Below are 21,064 nucleotides of genomic sequence, written 5' to 3' on the forward strand. Positions count from 1 at the left end.
CCAGGCTGAGCCCGAGGGCGGTCGAGGCAGCTCCTGGTGCGGTCACAGCACCAGTTCAGCCGCCGGTCATGGAATCGGGTGGAGCTCAAATCCCCGTTGGGCCCACTTTAAAAAGGGACAGGCACTTTAGTGAGGGGCGGGAGATAACGGGTAACTAGCTGCTACCTGGGTGCCAGCTCGGACAGGTGTAGGGCACCCGCCCTCAGCGCCTCTGGCGGAGCGGCTGCCGCGCCTTCCCACAGCTTCCAGGGCGGGCAGTCTGCTCCGCACAGGCCGGTACTCCCCGCCCCGTGGGCAGGGGGTGATCCCCTCGCCGCTCCGCTCCGGAGCGACGGCCCCGCGACCGCGCCGCCGCGGCCGGACCGGGATCCCGCGCGCCCCGCACAGCCCGCATCGCGGCCCTAAGATGGCGGCGGGGTGCGCGCGCTCGCCTCACCGCACGCGAGGCTCGGAGCCGTGGCCTCGGGAGGCGGGAGCGGCCGGGGCGCGGAGGAGGGCGAAGGCGGCTCGGGCCCTCCAGTGCGGCGCCGGCTCGGGGCCCGGCGGCGCCCAGACGTGCCATTCACCAGGCGGTGGGTGCCACTAGGAACACGCCGACGGCTCCGAAACGAAGGGAAAAAAAGGGGGGGGGGTGAGGATGTGTGTGCGTGGGGGAGAGAAATAGCGGCGGCACATCCGGGACCTCCGCCCCCTCCAACCCGGAAATGACGTTTCAGGCGGCTGGGTTGGGGGTCGTGGAGGCGGCCGCTCTTGAAGATGGGTTCTCCCCCCAGCGTTGCTGGTCTCCCCAGAAAGTGTCTGGCGTGGCCTTCAGCACCCCTTCCCTCGGGGCACCCCTGGGCCTCGCGACTTTGGGGCTTCTTTGCATGAAGCTGGCTGCTGGGCCGGCGCCTTGCGTTTCACAAACGTGCCCCCAGCACCACGCCCCCGAGCTCCCAGGGCAGCCTCGCCGCGCTTCGTAGCGCGCCCACGGGGGGACTCGGGGGACTCCAGCCCCGGCGCGCCTGCGGGCTTCCATCCCGCGTCCGTCCCGCCACAGAACCCTCGCCCCGTGCCCCGGACCGGGACGCGGCGCTGTCACTCACGGCGCTGGGCCCGCCCCTTCCGGCGAGTCGCCGGCCCGCCTCCTCCCCTTTCCCCTCCCCTACCCCTCCCCGTGCGAGTGTCTCCCTCTCCCTTTCGCTCTCTCCCTCTCTCTCTCTCTTTTGTGAGTTATAGCAACCGTTGCCTTGTGAATCAAGCGCCATAGTCACCGTAGTCCTGGCGACTGTTACCCATCAACAACAACTACTCCTCTCCTCCTCCTCCTCCTCTTCCTCCTCCTCCTCCCCACCACCACCATCTCCATCACCCACCAACAACACCACAATAATCCACAGCCAAGGTGAATATTCTTCGGTCTCTACATGTGTGTGGGAGCGTGTGGATGCGTGTGACCGCGGATGTCCGTGCGTGTGTGTGTCCGTGTGCGCGAGCCGGCCGTGGCCGTGCGGGGTCTCACTCCTGACACCGGGGGCCGCGCTGCGGCGGCGCCGCCGAGGGGCTCGGTCCCCCGGGCTTGTTTACAATGGACCGTGCGCGCTTCGGCGGGGTCGGGGGTGTGGGCTTCGCGCCGCCCGCCGGCCCGCCGGTCCTCCCGCCCGCCCGCCCGGCCCTCGGCGGCCGCGCTCCGGGGATGGAGCGGGAGCTCGGGGGGCCGCCCGCCGAGCGGGAGGGGGAGCCGCAGTTCGGCGTTGCGGATGGTGGAGCTCTGCCCGAGGTCTGGTCTGCGGAGGAGAGTCAGGTGAAGAGAGAAGGGCTTTTCTTTTCTCTTCGATTTTCTTTTTCAAAGCTGCTTGTTTCCTGCTTCTTTCAAAACCGAAGTGGACAGCAATGTGCCGGGGGGACCCCCGCGCGAGTGTTTCGTTGTTGTTGTTCACTTGTGGGGCCTTGTGAAGGTTTTTGTCATTTTTATCCTCGTACAACGGTGAACTTTTCCTGCCGCCCGTTCCCCTCGTTTTTAGCCCTCTTCTCCTTGTGCTCAATGGGCTGTCCTTCTCTGACCATCATCAACTGCACGGTGTTCTTTTTTCTTTTCTTTTTCTTTTAAAACTGTGTTTTCTTTGTGCTGCAAACAGTCTTAATATCCATTCAGCACTCTTCCCTCCCCCGCCTCCTTTCCCCCCACACCCCTTGCACACAGTGAAACCTGGAGCCTCTTCGCTGGACTTTGCAGCCCCGGGAAAGAAATTTTTAAAAGTCTCTCTCCCCTCCCCTCCCTTCTCCCTTCCTTGGAGTGTGTGTGTGTGTGTGTGTGTGTGTGTGTGTGTGTGTGTGTGTGTGTGTGTGTGTGATTTAAACCGGATGCAGGGCGTCCGTGGTACTTGGGTGAGTAGTTACTGACAGTGCTTTATCCTTCGGGTGGGGATGGGAGGGGGAGCAGGGAGGCTCCATTGCACTTTGACGAGCCGCCTCCTCCACCGTGGAGTGTCCACAGTGTTCATTGTGGTTACAAGACTGTGTGTAGGATAAACAGGGAAAGGACATGAGGAAGCTTTGTGAGGACTCGGGTTGCAGTGTTACTTGTGACAGTGAAGGCACTTTAAAGAGGCTGTTTCCCTCCCTCTTCATCTTCTCTGTTCGTGTTGCTTTGAGAGTTGAAATTGAAGTCAAGTTGTTCATAAAGAATGTATGAAGCTTCTCAACTTGAAACGTGTGTATATTTCACTTTCTTTATGGTTGTTGAGATCTAGGCATGTGTGCACTAAACATAGTCTTTATTTTGGCTTTCTTTGGACAGTGACTTATGTCTGGTGAGGGGAGAGAACTTTCTCCTTTTTAAGTCTCTAAAAATATCTATTTTCCTGTGTAGATTTGAATACTTATCAGTCCTCAAATAGTAGGGCCCTTGGTTGGAGGTAACTGTTTTCCAGATCCTGTAAACTTGTTCATTTTTCAGCCTAACGTTTAATGAACAGATTATCAGTAAAAAGTTTTGATAATGAATGTGTGCTAAAGCATTTATAATATTACATTTGCACATATTGAAGTTTACAGTCTGGAATTTTAAAGTGTTTATTTAAATAGTCTTCTTCCTAACAGTAAACATATATTGATTTACCTGACAGAGCAGCCTGTGAATAATGTGACAGTTTTAATTATTCTTGAGATTTTCAATGAGCAGGTTGGGTAATTGTAATGCTGTTAAGAATAATACTTTGTAAAATAAGAGTGTTGTTTTGTTTTTAAAGAAAAACTTTCCTCCTGTCAATTCATTTCCATGTGATTGCTATTTTAAATGAAGATGATACTTTGTTCTGAAGTCTTTCTCAGAGCACTCAAATTCCTTCATATTTACTCACCCCCTCCCCCAGTCTAGATTCCATGCAAGTCTCTAATACTAACTTGTATTTTTTTTTCTGTTCAGATGAGTGTCAAATGCCTGAACACTTTTGGATGGTGAAGCTCCTGGTTCCCATAAATTCTCTGAAGTTAATAGGAGTTTTGCTGTCTAGAGACAGCTTAGACCTTATGCTATTTACATAATAGGTTATCAGCTGAGTAGCTTATATGTTATAATGGTATGGTTTAATATTTTTACTTGCAGTGTCCAAGGACTTTTTTTTTTGAGGCATTTTACTTCTTATAATTATCTCAGATTCAGTAATTCAGACTTCCACTCATCAGTTGATTTGAGAGCAGGGCTTAACTGGAATCCTATCTATTTTTGAAAACACATATGTGATACAAAAGTTGCTTTTAGAGATTCTTTGGGCTCAAGCATGTCAACATTATTCATATGGATTGAGAAAATAACCAGAAATACTATCAAGTGATGCATTTTTAAGTTTAACCCAAGGGTAAATACTTAGGACTTTGTTTATTCTTTCTGTGATATTTTTCCTCGGAGAGGACTATATTGTGTATTGGTATTCTTCTGTGTTCTCAGTTTTTAGAGTAATAGAGATCTCTGAAACTGAGTGACCACACTTTTACACTAAAAGTATTAAATAGAAGTCATTTCTAGCTTATTTTAGTAGCTGAATATCTGTGATTCATTATATGTCATAATACCTAGTTTAATCTTTTTAGGTTGTTTTGCCAATGGGTTGCATTAAACTGTATAGAGATATTTTTGTAGTATGTTTACATGTACTAGTATAATATAGTAAACTAAAGCACATTACTGAAATTCATCATTCCATAATTTTTTCATTATATGGGATAGTTATGCCTAATTTAAAAAACAATATTTCTCTAGTATTCAAGTCTTCTTATATTCTATGTAGATACTCAAAAGTTTTACAGTTTATAAGTTTTATATATGTTAACCCTAAAGAAAAAATATTTTTTATCCTAAAGTTAATGTGGTATTTTTTTATCATTAAGAATTAAAATGAATGAATCATAAATCAAGATGGATATAATGTACTATTTCAATGACATGTGTGTGTTACTTTTTGGTAACGTTTTCTTATTCTTGAGAAAGTTGATTTTGTGTGTGCTTTCCTCTAATTTGAAAAACCAGTAAGTAGGTGGAATATGATTTTGTTTTTCAGAATTTATGAAGAGTGTGTATATGTGTGTGTTTAAAAGGGTGGATATAGCATCAGATGTATGGGAAAAAGTAAAAAAAACCCAAACTTTTCTTAACAGCCTAATAGGAATGTTACTTTGTTCTTGGTAGTATAGTGAGACTTTGTTATAAAAAATGAGACTACCAAGTAAACCTTTAAATTATGAAGACTCTGTTGTTGTTTTTTTGTTTTTATGTTGGACATTAGCCTAAAAATCTACTTTCAGTTACTTTAAAAATAATTTCCCCAATGTAACCATTTGCCTTTAACTCTTTGGTATAAATTTCCACTGGCCATCAGAAGCCAGATTTAAATTCCTTTCTGTTCACAGGTGCATAGTGTTCCCATACTTTGGAAGTCCCAGATGAAGTGGGTTTGGCTAATGCCAGCCTGCTAGGGACGGATGGCTGTGTTAAACAGGTGTCACTTTCATTTCTAGTGCATTGTGTTGAGACTTCCAGTGGCTCACAAAAGAATTGGCTAAAGCAGGTGGCATCCTTTGCTTTTGTCCTTAGTAAAATATACTTTTGGAGTTATTTTCCTAGGAAAAGTTTTTTTGTGTTTTTTTTTTTTAAGTAAAAGTTTTGAACTATTCAAATTCAGGTTTATAATTTAACACCTTTTATTTCTGAATATTATTCTGTTTTCAGTCTGTGTAAGTTGCAGATCCTTTCACAGAACACTTAAAAATTGTTATATTGTAATGGAAAATTCCCTTTAAATCCAGAAAAAATACTCAGGAGCACTTTATACAATAAGTCAAATTTATCTGAAGCAAGAGGCTAAGGCAGATTTGAATAAAGTAAAATTTGGTTAACATGACAAGTTAACTTTTGCCATCCCATCCATAAAGAATTTTTTTGATAGCATTATTTTAATTTGAATGATAAATGTTGGAAACCAGTGTTGTTTTTGTTGCTGCATTATTTTAAAACTAAAACATTTTCCTCACTTACTTTAATTGTTACTATAATCTTTTTAGTGCTCTTTTTAAATGAAAATTGTTTTTAAGCATTATGTTTAAAAATATGTACTGGAGTAAATAAAAGTATCAACTTACTGATTTCTAAGGTTCATTTTTACTCAGATTCTATCCTTTTTTTTTTTTTTTGGTGGGAATTTTATACGTATTATAACAGATGCACCAGAGGGTGCTGTGCTGTTTGTAACATGAAATTATTATCAGTAAGAATGTGAACTGATTGGAACTTTTGTTTAAAGGGAAATTTGTAATTATATGTGCATTTAAGCATTTGATGGCCTTATTTCTATGGAATTTAAATTTAATATACTGTCTTAATTGGCAGTTTTATATCAAAGCCTATCTTTCTCTGTACTAATTTATGTTAGCACAACAGAACAATATCAAGACTGATATCTTTGGCATATCTGAATGTCAGCATTAGTCCTATAGGCATGTATGTTGATCATCATCTTATGCAGGTATTTCAGTCTCCATCTGAAAATTTTCGTTTCACTTGAGAATCATACTATTTAGTCAGTGTAGCTTTTGTACTATGTAAATTTGGTATTATTGGCACATATTGTACACTCTTAAAACATTTTTATATGACATGATTAGTAATATGGCGTTTTATGGCATAATATAAAAAAAGCTACCTCAGCCAGCTGGTGTGGTTCAGTGGTTGAGTGTCGACCTATGAACCAGGAAGTCTCTGTTTGATTCCCAGTCAGGACATATGCTCAGGTTGCGGGCTCGATCCCTGGTATGGCATGTGCAGGAGGCAGCAACCAATGATTATATCTCATTGCTGATGTTTCTATCTCTGCTTATCCCTTCCTCTCTGAAATCAGTAAAAATAAAAAATAAACTACCTCAAAAGTATAAATGACAATAATATTTATGAGGTTAATTAAATCAACAATAATAATACTATTAAAAATTGTCTGGAGAATTCAGTCCCCACTTCATGCTGTTGAAGTAGTCTGGTTTGAATATTTAATTGGGCTTTATTATCTGAAAAGTTTTAGATTCCCTGCCTTACTGTTTATCATATAATTCCAAACTGGAAATGATCTATCTTAATATTTGTTCATTGAGAGCTTTTTTAGGAGAATTAATTCAATTTAACCTCTTGGGCTCTGGTTGCATCATTGGTTTTCTTTTCTCAGCAGGGATATATGCTAAAAGATATATAACTGAAATAGTAGTAGTCAGTATCTTCCTTAAGTAGCTTAGAAAATGATGGTTACATCATATAAACTTTTTTCCTCCAGATAATGGACTTACCTATACTGTTAATCTCATTTAACTACAATCAGCAAAATATGATATTTTAATGAGGTACCACTATCAGGAATAGTATTTCATATGTTGGAATGCCACAGAGAATCCAAAACATGTAGAGGTAATAACAACATTTTAAATACTAGTCTTATTAAAATAACTTAGACATTTGTCTTTTAAAATGTGGTCCTAGCCCTAACCGGTTTGGCTCAGTGGATAGAGCGTCGGCCTGTGGACTCAAGGATCCCAGGTTTGACTCCGATCAAGGGCATGTACCTTGGTTGCGGGCGCATATCCAGTAGGGAGTGTGCAGGAGGCAGCTGATCAATGTTTCTCTCATCGATGTTTCTAACTCTCTATCTCTCTCCCTTCCTCTCTGTAAAATATCAGTAAGATATATTTAAAAAAAATGTGGTCCTACTATTTACCATACAGTTTATGCTGTTATGATTTTTAAAGTATATTATATGACATTGTTTCAAAACTTTTATATTTGAAGTATTATATTTCACATCAAAGTATAAGATGTACTTTAATGAAAACAAATCAGTTAAAATTGAAATATATTCAGGGTATCAAATAGGTATATGTTTTGTTCTTTAACCCTTTTCGGTCCAACATGGAGGCTGACTCGACAAACTAGGCGCTAGGAGCAGGTCCAATGTCGAGGCTGAGGTCGACACTGCAAACCGGTTCAACATTCAATCCCGTCAATTAATTTGGACCAGACTGTTTGAATTCCAAAAATAAAATTGGACCGCAAAGGGTTAATATGTTCTTTTTAAATTGGAGAGAGAGAGAGAGAGAGAGAGAGAGAGAGAGAGAGAGAGAGAAGAGAGAGAGAAAGGGAAGCATCGATTTCTTTGTTCCACTTAGTTATGCATTCATTGGTTGCTTCTTATATGTGCCCTGACCAGAGATGAACCTGCAACCTTGGTGTGTTGGGACTGTGCTCTAACCAACTAAGCTACCACGCCAGGACCTGTGTTTTGTTTTGTTTAAGTAGATCAAAGGAAGTATACTGGTTAAGAACACAGGCTTTGGAGTCAGATTTCAGTTAGTCTTATTAGCAGTGGGACCTTGGACAGGTTCTTTACCTTTACCTAGACTCAGTTTTCTCATCTGAAAAATAGGGTCAATCTTACCTGCATTATAGGCTCTGTGAAGATTAAAGGGAATGATTTATGTGATGTGCTTTGCTCAGTATTTGACACAGAATACATGCTCAATTCTTATTATTAGGGACTACTAGAAGATACGCATTCTAATCTTTTAGCCATCTAAGAATCCTTTTAATATGCACTTGACCACCTCCTTCCCAATGGGCTTTAAGTTTCGAAAGACTTGGCCCACTAATATACATTAATTGAATAATTCTTCCTTCCTCACCACTTTATAAAATAAACACACAAAGCTACCAACAACAGGATTGGATTACCTTTTGATAATCAGTCTTATTATTTCACTGAATTAATATGATACTAGTTTAAAGTGATATTTTAGTTTTACACTGCAGCCTTGTTTTAATGGATTTCTTTTACTGTATTTGGATAATTCTCCTGGTTCAGGTATCTTAGACTGAGGACTAATGATGCAGCATTTAATAAACTCTTACACTTGTCATTTCATTATCCAGTATATATTTTTCCTTTTCATATTTGTTATACATGAATACATTTGAAAACATTTTGAACCTTATTTATAAGCTTTATACAAAACACAGTCATTAATATAAAAGAATGGCAATAGTTGTTGAATTCATCAAGAAATTATTCTATAATTTTATAATGCACTGCTTACAATTATTTTGCTAAGGGTAGCAATAAGTAATTTCGGAAGAATTTGCCAGCCCTAACTTTGAGATATAGTAACCTTGAAACATTATGCAATAAAACATATGATATTAAATTGTAGAGGAGAAATGTCAACTTCAGCTCCATTTCTTTGACAATTAAAGATGTTTAAATAAACATTGTAGTTGGCTGCTATATATAAAGTTGGTATTTAGTAATTTACAATATATATTTTCTACACATTTGATTAAGAATGGATTTTTTTCTTATTTTAATCTAAAATATCCCTAATGTTTTTCAAACTGGAAATGTCATTTATACATTTTAATTTAAAATTTACTTGATAACGGTGTGTCACCTTTGCTGAAGTACTGTATATTGTAGGCTTTTTGTCTGCCTCTCTCATCTTACCTGCTGCCTCCTCCCTAGTCCTATTTAGTGTTTATTATATGACTCCTTTTACATTATTTTTATAGATAATTAGCCTAACATATAAAGTAGGGAGACTCAGCTCAGCCATCTCATCTGCTTCCTTTCTCCAGTGAATTTGACACATATTTTTAAAGGAATATTTGGGAAAATGCTAGGAAATGTGACTTAGATGGTAAGGTTATTTACCATTCTTATCATTTCAATAATCTATTATCTTTTTTACAATTTCTGTACATTTGGCTACTCCCTTGAACAAAAAACATGTTACTGATCTACTAATGATGTGACCGAGTATGATTTTGCTTCAGAAAGGTTCCTTCCCTTCTCAGTTCTGGCTATGTTCTGGCCTCTAGATTAAATCTCTAGTCTAGTCCAAAAATACTGTGTTTGCACAATCACATATGCCTGCTTATTGCTGACTCTTACCTCCTGGACTCTTCTTTCTCACTACTTTTATTAGAAGCTGTAATATGCTGCAGCCAGTACTGCATGCCTGTGTTTCACAGTGCCTGGTCAAGACTGTCAGGTTCCTGGTGCTTCCTATTTAGGGAAAGGAAGCATTTTTTGCCTAAGTTCAGGATGTCCTTCTCTTCTGCTATATCTCACCCCTTTTTCCACTGCGATAGTAACTGAATCCAGAAAACCTAAGAATGAGGCAGCTGGTCAGAAAATACAAGTACATCAGTTGGAGAGGAAACATATTCAGAAGTCATGTGAAAGGAGAGAGGAGAGAGAAAGAATGGTCTTTAAAAGTGCCAGCCAAAGGAGAGCAAAGGTGAGAAAAAAGGTTCTGTTCCATGCTCACTCTGTCACTAACTAAAACCTTAGGCTAGCCACCTAAACCCTCTGGCTGTCAGTGTTTCCGTCTGCAAAACGAAACAGTAGGGCTGTGTGATGGCTAAAGCCCTTTTCAGCACTAACAGTCTAGGACTCCATGACAAGATTGGCTCTGGGAAAAGGTAAAGGAGCCAATATCACTGAGCTGGAGGCTTGCATTTTGCTTGCCTATTGTTTCTTCTGATAAGAACAACAAAAGAAAACCCAGAGCCTCGGTCTAGTGTAATAGCCATACCTATGACCGTTGCAGCAGGTTCCTTCATGTCAGTGGCTCCCTTAGGGTGCTGTGGCTAGAGCCCTGTTGTCCTCACCCACATAGGAATTAGCTGAGGCTGACAGCTTGAGCTCCTGAGCAGCAGCTCCTCTATGTCTGTATGCCAGACAAGTGTTTGACAGTTGGGGTTCCTGCCTGTTGCTCACCAATGAGATATTTAAAACAGGATATCATTTCTCAAGTATGTGGATAGGCAATTTGACACACACACAGGGAGAGGGACTTGTTACATCTCTCTCATCAGAAGCAATAAAAATTAATATAGGTTTCTGTGTATCTCATTTTTCCACATTCCTTCCCCAGTTATTAAAACCTTGACCTTTTCTTCCCTTCATGCGCTTCAGGTAGTTTTAGAAAGAACTAAAGTCCCGTCAAGAAGTCTGGGTGAGTTGTTAGTGTCTTGGGAGTACTAGTACTTTGAGATCCTGCTCTGGGAAGCGGTGCCATCTTTTATGTTTTTCATTGCTAATACTTATTGCTTGACTTTTTTCCTGAATATTATTTATAGTTGTAAAACATTCTTTTTATTCAGGTTTGGTAGCAGAAAATCATGTCTCTTGGTTAAGAATCATGCATTTCTATAAAATTTTGCATTATTGTTAATTTACCAAGTATACTTATCCGGATTTTTAAGCATTGCATTAGTTCAAGATGTCTTCTGTTCTGCTATATCTCATCTCTTACAATCTAATGAGGAGTGTATGAAAGTTGAGTAGATTGTAATTGTTTTTTAAATTATTTTTTATAATTAAGTGTATTGATTAATGTAAAGATATTCAAGAGTCTGAACTACATTCATATTCGAATGCTCGATAGCATCTATATATTTCAGTACAATAACTGGCATCCTTAAAAATGTATCTGGCCCTCTTCAGTGTCAATCAGCATAGTTTATCTTAATGTGCAAACCCATTTTACAAATGCTTTGCTTTTTTCAATGAAGTTTCTTCCATGCCTTAGTTGGGATCAGTGTGGAGAGAGACTGCTGGAGAGAGACAGGAAGAAGTAGATACATTTAGAAATCATATCCTGTTTCCATTGTTCAATACCAGTGCATTGCATATTCTACCCAGTTCTTTTTATTTTATTTTTTCAATTTTAACTGTGACATTTTGCGGGGGAGATAGCGATTGAGGTGGGGAAGGGGGAAACAGAAGTGACTAAGGCGATAGGAGTCTTCCAGATCTTTTTCCTTTTCTGCTGTAGTATTGTGCATAGTACGTATACTTTGGGGAGGGAGAATAGGCATCTTTTTACTTTATATTTGTGATACTTTTCTCCAAAAAACTGACTGTATCTGTATGTCTATCCTTAGTACATTAGTGGATGTGCAATAGTATCCTTCTAAGGAGTCTATATTGTGGTTTAGTCATGCACAGCTTTATAAGGTAGGAATAAAAGAAAGAAGTACTGAGGAAATCTAGTTTGTGTGCCAGATACAGAACTAATGCCTTAAATCCAACTGTCTACATTTTCTTTAGGTGGATTGTTTTCTGGATATATATTTATTTTTGTTTTACAAAAGAATCTACGTTTTTCCCCTTTTCCTGTTTAGGTTGACATTTAAAAGAACCAGAGAGTATATAATCTGTCACATTAGGCTTTCACTGATTGGCATCTGATTCTATCTGATGACAGTCTTGGAGATAAGTTTTAATGAAGTGTCACTGTAAGGATCATTAATAAAAAACACATGGAAAGATACCTTGTTAGTGACCTGAAAATCACCTTTACCATTTTAACTTACAGTATGTATTTTGATGTGCCACAAGTAATACCTAACATGAAAAATTAAAATACAGACATCAGCTGAAGTTAGACTCTGTATTGTACAATATGATTATATTGTCTGCTTTAAAGGACATTTTAAAACATTTTGTTTAAAAAGTCACTTTATATTATTAGGGTGTACTTACATTAAGAAAAATGGAATTTATCCTAGATATTATGTTGTGTGTGTGTGTGTGTGTGTGTGTGTGTGTGTGTGTGTGTGTGTGTAGACCTTTAGAAAATAATTTTAATGTAAATTGTGCTTGGTGCTTTAGAACGTCTATCCATACCATTTTGTTTTTGTATTATGCATATCTTATAACAGTATTAGAAGCCACTCCAGTGATATTTTCTTGAGGCAAAGAACATTAAGGAAACGTTTGACTTCAGTTCTTTGATTGATCATTGTGTGATATGGGGAACAATTTTTATAGTGCCTCACATTATATGATAATTTTTAGAGGCTACTTTTAGTTAATAGATGCTATGAATACTAAAGTTGAATTATAGTTAAAGATACAAATTGTAATTTATTCATATGATAGTAGTATAAGATATTGTATTGCTGGATCAACATTTGATCTGTCCCTTTATTTTTAGAAGTCTGTCAAGTTTTGAAATTTAAAGCCTTTTAAATATGTTGAATGAGTAGAGTTGTATAATACATATGGATTTATGTTTGAGCAAAGGTTTGAGAACTATATGGCTTGGAAATGAGGTGGGATTTTATTTTTAAAATTGGAAGGGAGTGTATTTTAATATTTTGATTGGGTTAGACTTGATTGGTGTAAATGACCATGGACTGAAGATGTTAATAAAAGTAATTTTTGAGAGGAAGTCATTGTTAGTGATCCTGATGTTTCATTTACCTCCAGCCCTGCTGCCCTTGGTAAACTCGAAAGTAAAAGCTTATTTCTTGGGTAATGTAAGCCTCTCTATTTTATTGTGTTTTTGTTAATTTACATTGCTGTCAGGAATTTCCCAAATCCTACAGTACTGCCTTGTGTGATGTGTTATGTGTGAGCTTTGGAAATTTCAGTTTATCTATTGATTTACAAACCTTGGAAAGAATGCCAGTAAGTAACATACCATACCCAGAATAGCACCTTACTTAATCTGAAGGAATTGGGTAAGAATTAGGGTAAATCTGGGCAGGAACATAGTTGGATAAACTAGAGTATGAACAATGATTAAGTACAATTGAGAGTAAAAATTTCATTTTAGAGGCTACATGTATTAGAAACCCAGTTTGCTATATTCAGCATATTACCACAAATACTGTTGATAACGTTATTTCTAATATTTGATTCAAAATCATTCTAGCAGAGGCCTAAGAGATAATTGGATTTATTAGTCTATAAGCTTATAGTTTTACATCATTGTCCTTTGGCATTTACTTTTGAATGAGAATGAAAAGATTTATATCAATGTGTCTTCAGTGACAATACTACTTTGGTTAATTTAGAAATCCTGAAGTGATTGTGATTTTTTTAAATTGAATTTTAAGGAGCATTTTGAAAAGGAAGAGAAATGAGGTACTGGATACGAAATACATATTCCCAACTATGTGTGGACTTTAGAAGACTACAAAATGACAGACATGCTATTTGTGAATCAATAAATATAAAAAAAGAAGGGTAGAAAGAGATATTGAAAATGTAGTTAGATGAAATTAGTGGAGAGTTTAGAAATTAAGATAAAAATAAGTTAAGATGGATAAGTGAAAGTATAAATGGTGAACTAATTAGTTGGAAGAACAGTCTTTTTTTGTTTTTTCTTGCCTTACTGAGATATTAACTAATAACTGAGGAATAGATTGTACTTAAGTTTCTTTATGGGCACCATTTGTTTTTATATTTGTTGCAAGTATAATAAATCTCTGGAACCTTTGACTATTATTATATGGAGCTTCACTATTAATAATGTTGTGTTTAGAAGAGTATTAGATTGAGATATTACATCAGAGTTTTCTTGTAATTATTTTATCATTACAAAGCTATACAATATAATGTTAGTATACAAAATATACATAATTAATATTTTCACTTGAGATATCTGATTATTATATCTGATATCTAAAGCAGTTTACATTTGGGAAGCCAATGTATACCGCAAAACAGTACCGTAAATGTACATATTCTTAAGACTGTCTTATTTTGGAACTTTTATAACTTACACTGACATAGAATAGCATAATGAATCCCCATGTGCTCATCACACATTTAACAATTAGTACCTTCTATTCTTAGGTCTATATAATTTGAGGTATTTGTTTATTGAAATAAACTTGAATCTTTTATCCTATGTTACTCTGAAACAGTGTTAATCTAATTTTAAGAATAGACTCAATGTGGACTTGCAACAATGCTTACATTATTTTTAAGACGCAATATTTAAGTGTGACTGGTCATGTTGTTTCTTCTCAGCACAGCATTTATTTAAATCAGGAAGTTTGTTCTCAGTTGTTGGTAGAGTCTTTTGTTTAGTAACTCTAGGTTCTTCTACTTGAAATCTGACCTATCATTAAAATGGGAGCAAGCTCAAGGACAGCAGCCCGTGTTTGCAGGGCACAGGAAAACAACTCAGATACACTTCTCAGAGTTTAAATGATGCTAATCTTTTGTATGTCATTCTTTTAATTTGCCTGTGGGTAGATTTGGGTAAACTGGTAAGAGCCATTTTGTAAGTGAAGAGAACCAACTATCTTCTGGAATATTCCCTTCAAAGTTAGTTACTCAGTTACTGGGACATAATAGAAGAGAGTAAAGGAAGTGACGTTCATTACTAAGAGTTCATGTAGTGATAACATATAACACCATTCAAAGCAGTTTAATATTTTCTGATTCACCAACTTCAGGGAATGAAGACGTTTTCTTAGTTTTTATGAAAGAAGTTTATTTTCCAAAGTTAGTCTATAGGGAAAAAAATGCATTCATATTGGAAATTATTCTGTAATGATCTAACATGTAAAATAAGTAATGATTAATGTCACTTTAATAAACAACACAAAATACTGACCTAAATCTCTTTATTTAAAAGCTGATGTTTTCTTGTTGTTTGAATCTAATTAAATGATTTAGGCATGAAGAAGTAAATACATTAAATAAGGCCTGCATTTTTCAGTTATGTAACTTTAAGTGCTAAACTTTTTTCTGATCCAAAAGGTTTCAGAGAAATATATATAACCTGAAATATTGTGGCACTCTTTAAAAATACTTCTATTATAGATTAACTAGTCAGACAAAATAATAAAGTGATATAAAATAACCAAAGTGATACACTACTAATTTGATCTTATTGTATGACTAAACTGTGATTTCTTTTTTCAAAGGGTTATATTTAATTCTTTCTGCCATTAGGAAACATCTAATTTAAGTGATCCTGCATACTAGATTGTCACATAGTCAGGGTTTCCAAAAGCGGGTAGATGTAATGTATACAGAAAAATACCAGTGTAAAGCTTAATCAGCCAAACAATGATTGAACAAAATACAAATGTAACCCTGCAAAACAAAGGATCATATGAAATGCATGTTAATTTCAGAAATATTTATAGGATACTTTATTAATTTTAAAAAATGTATGAATTTAATGTTAATACCAATTTGTTTGTAATATTTTTTCTGTGCTTTTTAATACCTATGTAGAGTCAAAGTGTTATTTGGCTTTTTATTATATGACATTCAAGATAGCATCAAGTAAAGCAGTGATTTTCAACCTTTTCCATATAACAGCACACATAAACTAATTACTAAAATTCTGCGCCACACAAATATATTTTTTGCCAATTTGACCAAAAGAAGGTATAGTTTTGATTCATTCACACCAAATAGCTCTTGTTGTGTCGGCTGTTGTCATTGTTTTATCTGACAATCTAAGGCAAAAGAGGTCATTGCTCCTAACTAAATAGTCAGGTATTGCATGTTTGAAAAATTCTTGGGGCACATCAGTTGAAAATCATTGAATTAAAGCAATGGAGGTTTTATTCTGGTGTTGAAGAGTTTTTTTGAAATTTGACTTCCATTGCATTTATGTCATATGTATAATTTTAAAAAGCCATTTCTAATATGGTAACAATATTGGTCTTCTTATTCTACATTGGAGTAACTCCCTAATAGCAAACAACTTAATGTTCTGATTTGGAAGAACACCATGTAAAGGAAAGCTTTATCCCAGAACTGACTTGTATTTTTGAACTTGACTTGTTTGCATAGCAGCTAAGCTTTTGGGTCTGGAGCTGGAACTGCAAACCCTTATGATGACTGTCAGGGGCACAACTTCAGCCTTTCTCTTCTGGCTCTGCACAGAAACTAATAGGGATAGCCAGGGTGCTAGAGATTAAAAAGGTGAAAAAGTCTGTCACCAGAGTTAACCGTGCTTTCCAATGACACAATTTTGTAGGATTCCAGTAGAGACATAATTAGGATGTTTTATTTTAGAATCAGAATTTTTAAGTTGGAAAATACTTTGAAAGTTATCTAAGTCAACCCACCACCCTGTCCCCCACTTATTTTAAGTATAAGAAAACGGAGGTGAAGTGACTTGCACAGTGACATAACATTTGTCGTAGCTGGGGCTGTTGGACCCCAGACTCCACACTTCTCTCCCAGCATTCTCCTGTTATATCATTGCTAGTGCAAAACTTCTTTTAAAAAGCAAACAACTCAAATGTGCTGCCTTCAGTACTCAGAATACTTGTTTACCTACAAGTTTGAACTCATTTTTTTCTAGAAAAAGCACATTAAAGTTTTATAATTCTGCATTCTGAATATATATATTTATTTTTTTATTATCGCCAACTATACTTTGGTATACAAATCAGTATTTAATTGCTCTATTTTAGAATAGGAATAAAATTTTAAATATTTTTACATGTCATCAACAGCCTTTATATTAAAGGAAAATAACCATATTTGCTAGATCTTTTAAAAAATATTGTATTTTTTTATCACTATCATTTTATTTTCCTCTGTCAGGTATTAGTGATTTATGTCATAATGTGCTGGCAGAAATAATTCTCAGACCTGGCATGCACCTCTACTTTTGTGATGAGGGTAAGGTTGAGTCTAACCATTCTAAAGGTTGTTGTAAACTATTGCATTATTAATTTTAAATAATTGAAACGTTTGTTCCTGTAGGTCACTCTCTTGTGGAACAAAATTAAAATAATGGCAGTTTATATCTGTGGTACAAGCTGAGACTTGCCCGGCTGGGCTTAAAGGTGTTGCAGCACTCTTAGTGAGAACCAATGTGAAGGGATTGCCCTTTATTCCATAGCAACCAGAAGCAATACCAGCAGTCATGCTATTATGTGACTTCTTAATCTGAATTCTTGGAAGGATATGTTGTCTACTAAATAATAGTATGAGATGGTGGCAGAATAGTAATTGCCAACATGGGGTGTGTGAGTGTGTGTGTGTGTGTGTGTGTGTGTGTGTGTGTATGTGTATGTTAGAATTGGAAGTAAATCCACAAGGTCAGGATTGAACTTAGTTTTGGTATCCTGTTTTGTGATAAAATGCATAATTTGAGCACTAGCTCTGCTGATTATTTGAAACAATCTGCTAAGAGTGACCAAGAAAATGACGACTGAACTTTCTAGCAGTAACTTGAGGCTTTTACCAGCCTCATTTGTGGTACCAAATCTGAAAGGATGCACTTATATGAAACAGGAGTAGGTTTCCTATACGGGGAAAACCATTTGTCATTTGTTCTTAACACTGTAAATCCCCACAGACCAACCTTTCTTGTAAAACAATTCCCTTTGGATTTATCTTTGCCTTCAATTAAAAAAAGGAGCTATGATAAACAAAAGTCTGATGAAATATTAGTTAGTTCTTGCATTTTTGCCTAGAAGTTTCTCATTCTTTATGATATTTCTAATGTTTCATGCTGCTGTTGCATCTGAATTACGAGAGGCTTAGAATACAATGCATTAAATTGATTTTGCTTTCTGTTAATTGAAGGGAAGGGTTTTTTTCTGAGGGGGGGAGGCAGAATTTAAATCATTTACTTTTAGACTTAACTATACTCCTGATTTGCCAACATACCTACTGGCCTGTAAAACAGAATGGAAAAATACAAATATTAAGAGTGTAATTCAGTTGAAAAGAGAGTGCTACATACTTGGAACTTTTAGACTGAGATTTGAATATAGAGATTCAGTTCCCAGCATAAATAAGTACTAGACTGCTATATTTCTTGGATATAAAGAGGAAGAATCTAAAACATGGAATGTGTGTTTTTAATATCTTATGAATTTATAATCTGGATAAATTTTTACTTAAACTATGTCTAAATAGGGATTAATGGAATCTTCTAAAAAGAAGATACTTTGGATGTTTTCAAATAGCCCAAAGTTTTATGTTTCTTTGGGTGAGAATCTTTCAGGAATCTTCACTGTCTACTCATCAGAATCATTTAAGAAATATTTACAGATGCCACAAAACTTCCATTGTGCTATGCGCTTAGGGAGCTTAGAAACTACTGTACATTTTGAAATATATATTTCACCACTCTGCTCTGTAACTGTTTTTTTTTTTTTGCCAGCCTGGCTTATAGTGTTAGGCAGTTGGTTAAGAGCAGCGATTTTCAACCTTTTTCATCTCATGGCACACATAAACTAATGACTAAAATTCTGGCCTGGCTGGTGTGGCTCAGTGGTTGGGCATCATCTCATGCACCAGGTAGTTAACAGATTTGATTCTAGGTCCAGGCACATGCCTGGTGTCAGGCTCAATCCCAGTAGGGGGCGCACAGAAGGCAGCAGATGGATATTTCTCTTTCATAAATGTTTCTATCTCTCTTCCTTTCTCTTCCTCTCTCTCTCTCTGATAAATTAAAAATAAAATTCTGTGGCACAGCAAAAAATATATGAAAACTGAACTTGTCATTTTTTTTTGCTGATCTGACAAAAATATAGGTCTAATTTTGATTCACACTGGACGGCCATTGTGTTGGCTATTGTCATTTTTTTATTTGACAATTAAAGGGAAAAGAGGTGAGTAGGACCCCTGACTAAATAGTCAGGTATTGAATGTTTTTAAAATTCTTGTGTCATACTGGTTGGAAATCACTGTTTAAGAGCAGTAACTTTGGAATGAACAGCTCTGGGTTTGAATTCTAGCTCTGCTACTGATTAGTAGTTTAACTTTAGGCAGATTACTTAAACTCTGTGAGATATGGTTATGGTTACTAAAATCTACCTTGAAAGATGGTTTCAGAGATTACATTAGATACAAAGGCAAACGGCAGCACTATAACATGTAAATGGCAGTTTCCATTACTGTCCTGTTCCAGAATCAAACCAGTGACCTCTCAGTGCAACTGATCCACACCAGCAGGGCTCACTGGTTGATTCTTGTATGTGCCTTGACTGGGGATTGAACCCTCAATGTTGGCATATCTGAACAGTGCTCAAACTGAGTTATCTGTCTAGGGCCACACTGCTTGAATTCATCTTTGCTAAAGTTAAATAGAGTGGTTCTTAACTTGAATAAGTTCACTTCTAATGAAATTTTTATTAACCCTGATACTAATTGGAAAATGTGATTTAGATATTTGTTTGTAAATGTTTGATCTTTCTAAATTTTTTTTTGTAAGCTTCCTGAGGTTTTGGAACTCAGCACAAAACCCAGTTTCCTTTTCTAGTAGAAGCAATCAGTGAATAATTATGAAGCCTCAGCTTGTTTATCTCTAATCAAATTATAGAATACACATTTAACCATTTTATAATTTTGTCTAGTCCTGATTTTATACTGACCTTTAGAGCAATGCAGTTCTATTAGTCCAAATGGGTTTATTTACTTCCTGTTTTTTAAAATGGATTTAATGGCATGAATTCATGAATGCTGGATATTTCTTTAAAAAGGCATCAGCTAGTAGACACTAGATCAAGGTCTCATTTCCATTTATCTTTTCAAATGATTTTGTTATCTAACTCTATGTAATATGAATTTCGTATATATATATGTATGTATATTTATATGTGTGAAATTCTAAACTTGCCTGGGATTTTTTTTAGTGTCTGTTAAGACTAGTAGTTTCAGAAGTTGGGGAGTGCCTTTTAGGATCTATTATCTCCTTCCTGTTTTCTGCTTGTGGCAGGGTGTGGGTATTCCTAATTCTGCTTAGTAGGAGAGAGACCTGGGAGGCATTATGATAACTATGCTTTCTGGCGGGAGGCTATTTTGAATACTCCAGACTTCCTGAGTTTCACCTTTTGCTACCTAACTTTACTGTCCTATTGGGATGTCAAAAGTACAGAATCAGGACCTGAGTTCCAAGCTTATACCAAGGCAACTGGTGGTATTAGAATGGAATTATTACAGTAGTCAGATCTGTGGTTGCATTTGTGATATCCATTAAGGGTTGTACTGTGGAAAGGTAGGGTTATCTGCTTTGATGCCTACTACAGAGACTTTCTCCTTAAAAAACTATTTTTAATATGGATCTGGCTTTCATAAATCTGTCCAGGGCTATGTTTAATCAGGGTGTTTTTATTCTGTACCATCTCTTGAGGTGATTAGTTTGGTAAGTTTACTGCCAGTTGTGAAGTCATCTTAACCTCTTTCCTGAGTCAGTTTCTAGAGTCAGTTTGGGTGTACACACTCATTTTCACTTTTTTATTCATCTATTCATTTATTGATCAAATATTGACACATGCAATATGGGCCAAGCAATGAAATTCTATGGAGAATAGAGCACTGAAGAAAACTTATCAGATCTCTGCCCTTGAGAATCTTATATTCAAACAATTGAGGATGATGGAGAGAGAAGATAAATGAGTATTATAATAGTTGTAAATGATATGGAGAAAATTTTTAAAAAAGAGGGATCTAGAGCCCTGGCCAGCATGGCTCAGTGTCTAGCAGCGGTTCTCAACCTGTGGGTTGCGGACAATGAAAATACATCTTGCATATCAGATATTTACATTACGATTCATAACAGTAGCAAAATTACAGTTATGAAGTAGCAACGAAAATAATTTTATGGTTGGGGTCACCACAACGTGAGGAACTGTATTAAAGGGTCGCGGCATTAGGAAGGTTGAGAACCACTGCAGACCATTGGTCTGTGAACCAGAGGGTCATGGGTTCAGTTCCTGCTCAAGGGCAAGTATGTGGGTTGCATGTCCAAACCCCACCCCCAGTTG

The 21,064-nt window shown here is 37.4% G+C and overlaps 1 protein-coding gene across 3 annotated transcripts in view; it reads left to right on the forward strand.

The window, feature by feature from the left end:
• Positions 1–350: 350 nt before the first annotated feature.
• Positions 351–21,064, forward strand: part of RFX3 (regulatory factor X3) — a 289,374-nt gene continuing 268,660 nt past the window's right edge. For 2 of the 3 annotated variants that reach the window (XM_059656771.1, XM_059656772.1), the window contains exon 1: positions 351–572. In XM_059656771.1, coding sequence (XP_059512754.1) covers positions 407–572 — 166 coding nt within the window. In that variant the 5' untranslated portion in view covers positions 351–406. Of the gene's footprint in view, positions 573–1,153; positions 1,385–21,064 lie in introns of those variants that run through there. The other variant, XM_059656774.1, reaches the window with a different exon arrangement.

This window comes from Myotis daubentonii, chromosome 11, assembly GCF_963259705.1.
Source record: "Myotis daubentonii chromosome 11, mMyoDau2.1, whole genome shotgun sequence".
NCBI classification, from domain to species: domain Eukaryota; kingdom Metazoa; phylum Chordata; class Mammalia; order Chiroptera; family Vespertilionidae; genus Myotis; species Myotis daubentonii.